The sequence below is a fragment of the Oncorhynchus kisutch genome, linkage group LG27, assembly GCF_002021735.2.
Source record: "Oncorhynchus kisutch isolate 150728-3 linkage group LG27, Okis_V2, whole genome shotgun sequence".
Lineage (NCBI taxonomy): Eukaryota > Metazoa > Chordata > Actinopteri > Salmoniformes > Salmonidae > Oncorhynchus > Oncorhynchus kisutch.
In genome coordinates this window covers 27,885,935-27,899,132 of record NC_034200.2, presented here as the reverse complement: position 1 = coordinate 27,899,132, position 13,198 = coordinate 27,885,935, and the positions used below count along the sequence as shown (strand labels likewise).

The 13,198-nt window shown below is 42.4% G+C and overlaps 1 protein-coding gene across 11 annotated transcripts in view; it reads right to left on the bottom strand.

Annotated features, from left to right (window-relative positions):
- Positions 1–13,198, bottom strand: part of LOC109871604 (GRB10-interacting GYF protein 2) — a 30,315-nt gene that overhangs the window by 17,007 nt on the left and 110 nt on the right. The window contains exons 1-17 of one of the 11 annotated variants that reach the window (XM_031806646.1): positions 12,912–13,188; positions 8,506–8,557; positions 8,150–8,303; positions 7,813–7,908; positions 7,522–7,633; positions 6,980–7,088; positions 6,651–6,721; positions 6,489–6,521; positions 5,030–5,236; positions 4,430–4,656; positions 4,011–4,158; positions 2,360–2,593; positions 1,873–2,102; positions 1,520–1,664; positions 1,242–1,408; positions 635–876; positions 133–263 (exon numbers count right to left, since the gene is read on the bottom strand). In XM_031806646.1, the coding sequence (XP_031662506.1) occupies positions 133–263; positions 635–876; positions 1,242–1,408; positions 1,520–1,664; positions 1,873–2,102; positions 2,360–2,593; positions 4,011–4,158; positions 4,430–4,656; positions 5,030–5,236; positions 6,489–6,521; positions 6,651–6,721; positions 6,980–7,088; positions 7,522–7,633; positions 7,813–7,908; positions 8,150–8,303; positions 8,506–8,557; positions 12,912–13,026 (2,473 nt within the window). In that variant the 5' untranslated portion in view covers positions 13,027–13,188. Of the gene's footprint in view, positions 1–132; positions 264–634; positions 877–1,241; positions 1,409–1,519; positions 1,665–1,872; positions 2,103–2,359; positions 2,594–4,010; positions 4,159–4,423; positions 4,657–5,029; positions 5,237–6,488; positions 6,522–6,650; positions 6,722–6,979; positions 7,089–7,521; positions 7,634–7,812; positions 7,909–8,149; positions 8,304–8,505; positions 8,558–11,640; positions 12,865–12,911; positions 13,189–13,198 lie in introns of those variants that run through there. The other 10 variants (XM_031806654.1, XM_031806645.1, XM_031806647.1 and 7 more) reach the window with 10 other exon arrangements.

Below are 13,198 nucleotides of genomic sequence, written 5' to 3'. Positions count from 1 at the left end.
GGAGCACTGTCTTTTGCTGTCATTGAAGAGGTTCAGATACTCAAACTTTCAAAAGCTAAATTGGTTATAAACATCAGCCCAAAACAAAACGAGTGCTAATGTTTTCAGTGTGTGTTCTGCATTAAGTTTTACCACTGGGTGTGGGTTGCTGGATGTTTGATGTGCAGGAGGCCTGAGAGGTGTTCTGCATTTCCCACACAGAACCCTGGGATTCTGGTACGGACATGGACCGAGTCACAGGAGGTAAGAGAGACTCAGATGTTCTACACAGGGAGCCAAACACAGAAATGGCATAAATAACCAGAACACACCAGTATGTTGACACGGCATTGAATAATGCCCACAGTGAAAGATGTTTGAGGAGAACCCGTGTAATATTGAGTGTGCGAGTATGTCTTCATCATTCAGTAACTTACAGTTAGTGCATTCATCTTAATATAGCTGGGTGGGACAACCACATATCTGTCATAGTAAGCATATTTTTTCTCAAAGTAGCTATCAGCAAAGTCAGTGCTAGTAAGGGGGGTGGAGCCAAGTGAGAGTGTTTGAGGGCCTAGTAATGCTGAAGCTGTGTCTCCAACCTCATCTTGAGGGCCTGGTATTGCAGCAGAGGTGTTTGTGCAGATATGCTTACGTGTTTTCTGATGACCTCATCTTGAGGGCCTGGTATTGCTGGAGGAGCAGGTTGATCTGCTGCTGTTGTTGCTGCTGCTGCTGGTGTGGTGCTGAGCTGAGGGCCTGGGCTTTCTGCTGGGCCAGGGCTTGGGCGTACTGCTGCCTCAAAAGGTACTGGTACTGCAGCTGCTGCAGCTGGTACAGGTTGAGGGCCGTCAGCTCCTGCTGCCGCTTCAGACGCTCCTGGTCCCCGGCATCACCCTGGGGAGACAGGCCGAGTAAGACATAGGATCGGCAAGGGGACAGAGAAGTAGAGCCACAACACAGGCAAAGGGACAACGACCTGGGCTGCATTCAGCATGGCACAATGTTGTGGAACGTTCAATATGTTATGTAGAGTGAACAAGCCTCTGACTTAGGATAAGGAATGGCAACGTCACAACATTTGCCTTCCGAACGTGCCCTAAGCTAAACATAAACTTGCTTTGACCATGAGACGATGCAGATGGTGTGAGGTGCATCGGAAACATTTTGAATTGCTCATAGACTAATTAAGATTTATTTCAGGATAATACAAAGTAGTGAATTCTAGAATGCTGGATGGAGCTCAGGTGTGTGATGGTTACCAGTAGGGGTGGCGGTGCTGGGCCGGGGGCGAAGGGCACCCTGCCCCACATCTTGATGATCTCACCCAGGGGCTGGAAGACCTCGTCACAGCCTCTCTTCACCAGCAGGGTCATGGTGAAGTAGCCTGCCTGGAACCACTCTGTCATCTCCGGGTTACTGAATGGACCTGGAGAGGGGGAGACATTATTAGATTTGACAAAGTCATTTCTCCATTTACTGGTTGCAGTGTATGCAGATTTTCATTCAGAGAAGCCCCGTTCCCCTCACTCTGTCTCACCCTGTATCTCTCCCTGGGGGTCTTTATAAAACCACTTCAGAGCAGCCTCGTGTGTGAGTGGCAGGCCGGCTGGTTTGGTAGCTGAGCTCTTGGCAGCCAGCCGGTCATCACCGTCCTGTAGATACGCCACCATCTTCTCTGCTTCCTATAAAAGAAAAATTGCAATAATTTCATTATAATTCAATAAACACCCTCTCCATATTCTTGACCTGTTCCAAAAATGAACCCACACTGCATGTTTCATGTCCAGACATGCTCTAAATTCAGTAACATCAAAACCAGCTTGGTAACTTGCTCAACATGCAGCTCTGTAACCAACTAACTTCCAGAAACCGTAGTCATTGTCCACTAACCTGTTCAAAGTGCTTCAGTCCCTCATCTTCATCCATAGTGTGGTGTGGTGGCATGGCCGTGGGCCTTCCGATGGGCGCCATGAGGCCCGTGCTGGTGGCCATATTGTTAGGAGCCATGATAGACGTGCTCTGGGGCCTGAGGCTAGCACTGAAGGGCAGCGGGGCGGGCATGGCCACGGGAACGTCCAGGGGCTTCTGCTGCATCTGGATGGTGGACGACGGGGCCGACACTGGACAGGAGAGGCAAGAGGGTGTGGGGTTAGTCTCTCACAGACGGAATGATTTCACAATTGACAATCTCAAACTACATGCAATCCTGTGTGTATAATTTAAGCACAAGGTTACTGCGGAAAACAAAGGTGTCATTTACTCAGAGGTGGAGGTGGTTTAAAGAAAGACGCAACAATATGTCACCAAACACAGCCTCAAGAGGGCACAAATGTGGGAGATTTGACTGCATTCCTCCACTGCTTGTATGTAAATCTACCTGTGAGAGTGTGTGCAACGGTGTGGGGGATGGAGAGGGAGTCCAGCATTGTGTTGGACATGGGGGTGTGCAGGGGGACTTTGTTGGCCTCTGGCCTGTGTTCCGGGGCAGGGGGTCGCTCAAGTGGCTTCTCCAACGGCCCCTCAGGGTCCTCTACTCTGTCGGGCTGGCTGGGGGGCAGGGGCTCAGGAAGAGAGGGAGCAGGGGGCGCCTCCTCTATCGCTCTCCCCACATCTAGAGACAAAAACAAGACACATGAATCAATGTTTATCTCCACATAGACAGTTGAGTATTGAGAGCAAAAATACAGTATGCCGGACAGTTTCCACTTTTAACTTCTTATGGTTGGGGGGCAGTATTGAGTAGCTTGGATGAATAAGTTTCCCAAAGTCAATGGCCTGCTCCTCAGTCTCAGTTGCTAATATATGCATACTATTATTAGTATTGGATAGAAAACACTCTAAAGTTTCTAAAACGGTTTGAATGATGTCTGTGAGTGTAACAGAACTCAAATGGCAGGCAAAATCCTGAGTTGAAATCAAAACAGGAAGAAACAGTGAGAAATCTGAGCTTTGTATATATTCAGAGTCTCCAATGAAATCCCCTTGAGATATTAATGATGTTGCACTGCCTAGGGGTTCCACTAGATGTCAACCAATAATATACATTTTAATGAGACTTCTATGGTGTTGTGGGAGTGAATGAGAGCAGAATGCATCAGGTGTCTATCAAGCAGCCATTTTCTGATCACGCTTATTCCTCATGGTACCCACTCATGAAGACAAGAAGGAATTTTCTGGTTGGAACTTTATTGAAGCTGTAAGTTAAAAACATCCTAATGATTGATTCTGTACTTAGTTTGAAATGTTTCTTCGACCTGTAATATAACTTCTTGAAGTTTTTGTCCGATGTAACGCTGACCAGAATGAGCGTTTGGATATGTATACCAAACGCGCTAACAAAATAAGGTATTTGGACACAAATAACAGACATTATCGAACAAAACAAACATTTATTGTGGACCTGGGATTCCTGGAGTGCTTTCTGATGTAGATCATTAAAGGTAAGGGAATATTTATCATGTAATTTCTTGTTTATGTTGGAAGTGAACATGGTGGCTATTGTGACAAACATTTTTTTGCCTCAGATTATTGCATGGCTGGCTTATTCGTAAAGTTTTTTAAAAATCAGACACAGCGGTTGCATTAAGGAGAGGTATATCTATAATTCCATGTGTATAACTTGTATTATCATCTACATTTATGATTAACTTTATCAAACAGAACATACATGTAGTGTAACATTAAGTCCTATTAGTGTCATCTGATGAAGATCAAAGGTCAGTGATTAATTTTCTCTATTTCTGCTTTTTGAAACTCCTCTCTTTGGCTGGGAAAAAAATGGCTGTGTTTTTCTGTGGCTATGTGGTGACCTAACAATCGTTTGTGGTGCTTTTGCTGTAAAGCATATTTGAAATCGAACACTGTGGTGGGACTAACAAAGAGAATAGCTTTAAAATGGTATGAGATACATGTATGTTTGAGGAATTTTAATTGAGATTTGATGTTTTGAAAATGGCGCCATACACTTTGACTGGCTGTTGTCATGTCGCTCCCGTTAACGGGATTGCAGCCATAAGAAGTTAACTCACCCTGTTTTCTGATGGGCTCTCTCCTGGCCTCTCCGTCTGTGTCTTTGGTCTCGCGGGGGTGTCCGTCCTCCTCCAGACCCTCGTCACATTCCTCCAGGGGTCTGAAGTCCAGCTCTGCCTCCTCCAGGATGGGCTCCTTGGGAGCTTTCTGTGGGGGAGATATATATATATATATATATATCCTTCTCATAGCAGCCTGGCATTCACAGAGTTCCACATCTCACAGTGCTCCGATGCCATATTTGTAATTGCAGCAAACAAATTGCCCTTCGGGGAAAACAAATCATTGTAGAACTACTCGGTAGACTTCAAATCATGTGTGCAGGTCCTACTAATTTTTTAAAAATTTCTTTGGCCCAGCACCCATTAACAAATTATGTTCGTTAGACTGACTAAACGGACTATTCACTCACTCGAACCTTGAGCGAAAGGAAGGCTCCAGAGGAGTCGAAGGTGCCCGTCTCCTCTTCAGCGTCCTCCAGACACCACTCTGGCAGGCTGCCCCCTCCATCCTCCTCCAGGCTGCCGCTGGCCGATGGGGGATGCCTGTAGCCGCGCTCGTCCTCCCTGGCATCGAAAGGGAGCCTGCGCTGCCGCGGCTGCTCCCCTGGGTGGGCCTCTCGCCACCCTGCCGACCGCGGCCCGTCTGAGGAGAAGAGCTGTTTAAGGACCCCGTCACTCAGCTCTACGCCAGCCACTCTCTCACATTGAAGACCACCACTTTATGTTGCTGTTTCTTAGATGCATGTGATGCTTTATTTTATGAAGCTATGGACAGATTGGAGTATTTCCTGTTGAAAACCTGTTCTCATTTGGTTGGCCATGAGGCCTGAACAAGAGAGGGATTTTAGTATGATTTGAGGTGTCCATTGTGATTTGTGAGTTCAGGATAAGACCAGCTTTTTAAAAAATCTCCCTTTTAGAGTTGTATCGAGATTGGCCTGCAATTGAAACCATCACACACACACACGACAGGACACATTGTGGTGGCAGCAGTGTGAGATGACTACAGGGCACACCTGGACTCGGGGGGCACCACCGGTCGCTGTCCCATCGCAAGGCACATGCCAAGGCGCCAGCCAGGCGCCAACCCCCCTCTTCACCATCCTCACCATTCACTTCATCCCGGGACGTGCGCCAGTTCTCACTCTCCGAACGCGTGAAGTCATGCTTCCTCACTGGCAGGCCCCCCACACTGGTCCCAACCTCCTCGTAGTTAGCACGGACTGGAGGAAAGGAATAACTTTATTTTATCAAAAGGATAACATCAATGTTGAAATTTTTATTAAAATATATATATTTTTAAACACTCAATATATACATATGTAGCAACGCCACAATTTCAAGCAATACATGAGATTCAAACTTTTAGCTTGAGGGTGTCCTTGGTCACAGTAAATAAGTTGTGAGGTTGTCTAAACATTTGCATAGCTGTATTGTTTTCTGATTAAGTAGTGTACAGCCTATAAAGGTACCACAAGTAAATAGCAATAGCAAACTTAGCCAAATGTCGTTGGAGGTGTTGGCAGAATGTTTTTTTTTGCAGTGACATTGCTGTATCTGACAGTTTCTGAATTGTTGTGGACCTGTTAACAGATCGTATAAATTCAATTATGTTGCACCGCCCATCTCTGAAACTGTCTATTCGGAAAGAAAATACTAAAGTAGGCTTACTTAGTGGTAGATCAAAAGATCAACTGTGTTCATCTGTTAAATTCTACTCTGTTCTAAACCCCTTTCAGATGGTTTTATTTATTATAATAGCCTATCTAACAGGCCCAATTATATTAGATGTGCATGGTCATTAGTTGCATGGCTACTTTGGGAATATGAACTCATGGCCAGAAAAGGTGAGGAATTTATTCTGCAATGGTTATGATATACGTATAATGTATTATGTTTATAAATGAAATATTGTCAACTCGAGAAATTACTTTATTCAGACGTAGCCTACAAACTCCAATGGAAATGGTGAACCGATCGCATAGAGCAAAATACTTGAAATAGCTTATCTATTTCCTACTGTGAAGTAGGTCCAATTAAATGAGAGAGGACGAATGGTAGCCTATCCTAAATTGTTGGAGGCCTATAGGTAATTTCGTGAGTATGAAGCCATCAGTCAGAAAAGGTGAGGAATTGATTCTTCAATGATCATATAAATGAAATAAATAGAATAGATGCCTATTTCTTAAGAATGCAAAGATAAAATAAATGGGAAATGACTGCATCTTATATTTAGCTACCTGTTTTTTAGCTACCATTTGCACATGGCTAATTCTGCCTTCTTGCAATGGAATACTTCAACCACTAGAAACTGTGCGTACACATGGTTTAAAGTTGGCGGGGAGGAAAGCACATTCTCACGTCAAGTTCAGTTTTTATAAATTCCAACTTTTGCGTGAAAACTGGCACACGCACATTTTGGGGTCTATTTTGTACGCACGGTTTACGAACGAGTACCCTGGAGGGAAAACTTACTATGATTCATCAGGAAGTGGGTAGGAGCAACTTCTGCCAAGTCAATGGAACAGAGAGAGAAAGCAAAGTGATTACATTACCTGTAAATTATTTAACCCACCATTTTATTTATATCACATTCAAACAGCATTGATTATTTGATGAGCAAGTATTGGCACAAACCTGGCTCTTTTCGACCTGGCTTTTCAAACCTTCGGTCTCCCCTAGATGGTGAGAAAATAGACTCAGCATGACTTTGAAAAGGAGAAAAGACAAAAATAATGACTGAGCATGCAGATAGTCAAACACAGATGGATATAACCAAAAACATGACAATATGTCAACATAAACCAAATGGGTTTTAATCATTTTCATTCCACTAGCCTGGAACCCATCTTAAGATGCACCCACTTAACATGAAGATTTGCATAAATCATGCATTGAAGTCAAAGGTTAATGGGCGTGACAATACCAGTTACACGCTTGTGCCTCCAGTAAGGATAGTCCATTACCTCTCCTCCCAGCTCTGGGAGCGGTGCATCTCCCTGCCCCCACGTCCAAAGCCTCCTTCCACGTCATCAAAACTTCTTTGGTAAAACCCTCCGTCTCCTCTACCCCGACCTACCAGACACTTTTTAAATACCTTATTTGAATCCACAATTCACATTACAGTTGAAAAGGATTCAAACATGCACGCCACACTTTAATGTTGGAGCTAGCTGGTGAAAATGAATTCAACCAGCTGCGATAGCTTCTGCTGACAGGAGCATTATCAAGCCTATTAACAGAGTGCTACGGTTACATCCCTTCTGTGAAGCTGGCAGACATTGTTAAGATTCTTAGGGGTGGGTCTCAACCTATATATATAAATCACTGGTCTCAACAGCCAATAGTCTAAAGTAGTTTCCTCGTCTCCTTTCCTTTATTGACATGAAAGAAATTAACAGTTCACCTAGTCTGTTTTTCTGATTAGTGCAGATGAAGAGGACACAAGCAGAGGAAGCCTCTTCAGACTGTTGAGATGGACAGAGAGAGAATAGGGCTCTTTCCTCACCTCGACCCCGTGAGGTACTTCGACCCCTCGGCGCCCCTGGCCCAACAGGACCCACTCCTCTCCCCATCAGCCTGAGCACAGCTGCACTGTTTACAGACATGGAAAAATTTCTCTGTGGGGGAGAGGGAGGGAGAAAGAGGATAAAGAAAGAGGGGAGGGTGGGGCAGACCTGTCTATAACCAACAATCTCTATATATGGTTACAAACAAACAGGGTAAGGTGAAAGGTGCAGTCTTAATTTAGCATATTCATTCTAACATGGCTTCGTAAATTAACAGTGAAGGAACCAACCTGCTCTTCCTCTGTAAATGCTACAAGTGCCAGTGGTGGCAGGGGCTCCTCTTGTAAAATGGGCAGAAAATCCTTATCGTGCAGGTCTACAGGGATCTGATAAGGAGAAGGAAGAAATTGTATGAGCAAGTATCCATTGCAACATCAGGTTTACTACACATATTACAGGAAGGTGACAATATATTTGAATTTTAAAGAAATCTCACTCCACAAAAGGATGAATCATAATTTTGTCTTGGGGCACTTTTCAGAAGCTGCCGATACAAGTCACTTTATTTGTATGCCAATCATGTGTCTCTGTATCCTTTTAGAAAACATCGGAATCCCTTTGCCTCACCTCCCTATCCTTAACATAAAGTGCTAGCATTTCTTCTCTCCCATAGCGGTAGTCTGCAAGTTTATACTTTGGCATTGCAGGTGAGAGAGGTGGTGAGGTGGCAACGATACTGCTGCTACCACCCCCATGGCCACCGCCAGACAGGGCCCGGAGCCTGGTGAAGAGGGACAGAAGGAGAAAAAGACAAACAAAAGTGAAGTTTAGAGGACAACTGGCAGGCCTCAACACTGCACCAGGTGTCACAAAACAAACCAGTCTAACAACTCAGAACACTGTTAATCAACTTGATGGTTCTCTTAATTCAATACAACATTTCAGCTCAACAAGATTTCATATTAACATGATGCTATACCAACCATTCTGGTCCGAAGTTGAGTGTCTGAGTTTCTGCCATTCTTCCTAGAACTTCTATTGGAAGGAAAGGGCCAAAATGATTAGCCTAATACAATACAATGCAATGTGAAGGTTACCAAAACATTTCTGTAGCATTGAAGGTCCCCAAGAACACAGTGACCTCCATCATTCTTAAATGGAAGAAGTTTGGAACCACCACCACTCTTCCTAGAGCTGGCCGCCCGGCCAAACTGAGTTATCAGGGGAGAAGGGCCATGGTCAGAGAGGTGATCAAGAACCTGATGGTCACAGAGTTCCTCTGTGGAGATGGGAGAACCTTCCAGAAGGACAACCATCTCTGCAACACTCCACCAATCAGGCCTTTATGGTAGAGTGGCCAGACGGAGATTGCCAAAAGGCAGCCAAAGGACTCTCAGACCATGAGAAATAAGATTCTCTGGTCTGATGAAACAAAGATTGAACTCTATGGCCTGAATGCCAAGCATCATGTCTGGAGGAAACCTGGCACAATCCCTATGGTGAAGCATGCTGGTGGGAGCATCATGCTATGGGGATGTTTTTCAGCGGCAGGGACTGGGAGACTAGTCAGGATCGAGGGAAAGATAAATGGAGCACAGAGTACAGAGAGATCCTTGATCCTAACAACTCAGAACTTAGAGCAGAGCACTGTTAATCAACTTGATGGTTCTCTTAATTCAATACAACATTTCAGCCAATTGTGTACCGCTCTATGGGTCTCCCAGTCACGGCTGGATGTTGGTATTGTTTTTTTTTGGCAAGGACAATAACGGATATTGGCCAAAAATGTAACATCTGTGCATCCCTACACCTGTAGCGCAACCCTTGAGGTATCATATATATATATATATATATATATATATATATATATATATATATATATATATATATATATATATATATATATATATATATAAATAATGTGTGTAAAATACACACACGCACTACCGTTCAAAAGTTTGCAGTTAATTAGAAATGTCCTTGTTTTTGAAAAGCAAAGCATTTCTTGTCCAAAAAAAAATCTAATTGATCAGAAATACAGTGGACATCGTTAATGTTGTAAATGACTATTGTAGCTGGAAACGGCAGATTTTTCATGGAATATCTGCATAGGTGTACAGAGGTCAATTATCAGCAGCCATCACTCCTGTGTTCCAATGACACATTGTGTTAGCTAATCCAAGTTGATTGTTTTAAAAGTCTAATTGATCATTAGGAAACCCTTTTGCAATTGTTAGAACAGCTGAAAACTGTTGATCTGATTAAAGAAGCAATAAAACTGTCCTTCAGACTAGTTGAGTATCTGGAGCTGAAATGTCTTGAGTCAATAAGTATTCAACACCTTTGTTATGGCAAGCCTAAATACATTCTGAATTAAAAATGTGATTAACAAGTCACATAAGTTCAATGGATTTTTGAATGACAACCTCATCTTTGTACCCCACACATACAGATAATTGTAAGGTCCCTCTGTCGAGCAGTGAATTTCAAAACAGATTAAACTGCAAAGACCAGGGAGGTTTTCCAATGCCTCGCAAAGAAGAGCACCCGTTGATGGATGGGTAAAAAAAAAGCAGACATTGAATATCCCTTTGAGCATGATGAAGTGAATCATTACATTTTGGATAGTGTATCAATACCCACAGTACAAAGATAAAGGCGTCCTTCCTAACTCAGTTGCCGGAGGAAGGAAACCAGTCAGGGATTTCACCATTAAGCCAATGGTGACTTTAAAACAGTTAAAGAGTAATGGCTGTGAGGATGGAACAACAACACTGTTACTCCACAATACTAACTAAATTGACAGCGTGAAAAGAAGGAAGCACGTAGAGAATAAAAACATTTTTTTTTTTTAAATGCATCCTGTTTGCAACACGGCACTAAAGTAATACTGCAAAAAGGTGGCAAAGCAATTAACACTTTGCATTCAGGACAAAAAAATAGTTTGAGGCAAATCCAGCATAACTCATTACAGAGTACCACTCTCCATATTTTCAAGCTTCGTGGTGGCTGCATCATGTTATGGGTACATTTGTAATAGTTAAGGACTGGGGAGCTTTTTAGGATAAAAACATGAAACGGAATGGAGCTTTCCTAGAGGAAGACCTGGTCAGTTTGCTTTCCATCAGACACTGGGAGATGAACTCACCTTCCAGCAGGGCAAAAACACAAGGCCAAATCTACACTCAAATTGTTTACAAAGACAGTGAATTTTCCTGAGTGGCTGAGTTACAGTTTGGACTTATCTACTTGAAAATCCATGGCAAAACCTGAAATGGTTGTCTTGCAATGATATACAACCATTCTGACAGAGCTTGAAGAATTTTGAAAATAATAAATGGGCAAATGTACGATCCAGGTGTGCAAAGCTTTTAGAGACTTAACCAAAAAGACTCACAGCTGTAATCGCTGCCAAAGGTGCTTCTACAAAGTATAACTCAGGGGTGTGAATACTTATGAAAATAGTGTAGTGTGTGTAGATGGATGAGAATTTTTTACATTTTATATACACATACACACATGTGTTCAATTCAGGCTATAAATCAAAACATGGAATAAGTCAAGGGGTATGAATACTTTGAAGGCACTGTAGCTAAAGTTCACAGATCAGTTAGTGACCCTTAGTAATGACCCTTAGTCAGCCTAAAGGTATGTTTAAACCACAATCTGTCTAGCCAGATAGCTATAGAATAAACCGAAAGCATTTGTTGTTGAACTTCCCACCTGTTGCAAGCCACATATGGGCTACAGCCAATCAACATTAGAATTTTAATTCATTATTTATGGTGACAAAAAAAGATCAAGCTGCAACTTCTGTAGAGATCCTGCACCACAACAGCCCCAGTGAAGAATGGAGACTAGCCACAAATGATTGATTAGATGCCGTATTATGTCACTCTCAGTAGCCTGCTCATGTAGTCCATTATTGGGCTAATGTTGCTCCTTATAGTCCAAGGCCCGTACATGTTCTGTTTAAATGAGAATTGGCTCTAGCAGCCAAAACAGCCAAAAACTTCATCTAAACATGAATAAATTCGCAATTGTGATAAGGTTCTAGAAACATAAAGTCCTCTAGTTTCACATCAAAATTATTTCACAAACGCTAAATATACACTTACTGTACACTGTTTTAACCGGTAAACCAGCCTAGAGTATTTTTCAGTAACAACACGTTTGTGGGGTCCATCTTCCGTTTACACACTGGTGTTCAAGACGCAGATGGCTATTTAGAACAGTTACGCCTCCGTCTTCTGTAAACAAGCGCTGTAACATGGAAATATGGCCGTGTGGGAACCCGAACGCTATAAAGCTGTGTAGTAATAAAACATTGTTTGTTGAAAATGATTTGTTGCTGATATAAAATATTTGATTTGGGTTTCCAAAACAGTAACGCAGGTGATGGGTTTTAACGTTCTTAATGAGGGTCGGGACTCTTAACAAAAATCCTGATCAGATTATACTATATTATAGTCCATAGGGCTGAAGGTAGTTAGCGTCTATGAATGGTTTAGTTTGTGACTGATACAAATGCAAGTTAAATATTCAAGTTTCAACCAGCTAATATTTGGACTGTTGGTTAGTTAGGTTTCGAAGTAGTCTGACTTTCAATGTCAAGCTCAAATGATTTCTACATGCATGTCTATGTCTTATCAATATTGTATCACGTTATTATAAGATAAGGAACTTGACAAATTAGCTGTCTGGCAAATAACAAACTGTACTTCTTAATTAAGTTGAATAAATTGCATAAACGCGTTATATCTATTCCAAACAATGATCTATATACAGGTTTACCTCATTGATTCCAACACATGCGCTACAGTAGCTAGCTAGTAGCTAACTAACGTTAGCTTCCCATATGGCTGGCCATAATTAGCCTGATAATCCGACAGACACACATTCCCATACGAAACTTTAGCTACCTAGATGCTAGCTAGTGAGTTGGCAATACAAACTAGCTAACGTTAGCAAGCTAGCCATGTTAATTAACGTTATAATGACAATAGACATTAGCTATAAAATAAGTTAAACGTTAGATAGCTAACGTTAACCAACTAAAGAAATGTTGGCTAACCTTCTGACATTTAACATAGCCTAGCAACAATGTGCTACCAAGCTGTTTGGCAAGCTAGCTAAGGAACTGCATGACAGCTAACTAGCTAGTTAATCAAGTTGATAGCATAATAGTTAACGTTTTATCTATTGTATTTATCCATACATAATGATACGCTGTTATATAGCTAGCTAGAACAGTAACCTGTGCTAACTGGTAGACATAACTAACTAGAGAACTTTGTTTTACAAAACTTTCAGTAACGATCGATCACTGATCGGTCATTTCTACGAAAATGCTAAGCTTCTCAAAAGGAAAACAAACAAAGAGTCATACTGTTACAAAATCGCAGAAGTATTGTGAGCTGACACGAGTTCACGCTTAACCCCCAAACCTCCGTGCGGCCTACGAGCCTTCCGCTACAAGAGGTTCTCGTTGGAAAACGTCCCATCTCGCTCCGGACCGAATGCGGTGCCACCACATAGTTGAGGCCGGAGCCTCAAGGCCAAGCAAACATGCTGGTATAACAACACTCATAAACGCGTTGAATTCGCGGAAACTGGGATCTTTGGCATCGTGAATACTTATTTCGATAGTTTAGCTTTATTTTATAGCAAAACTGT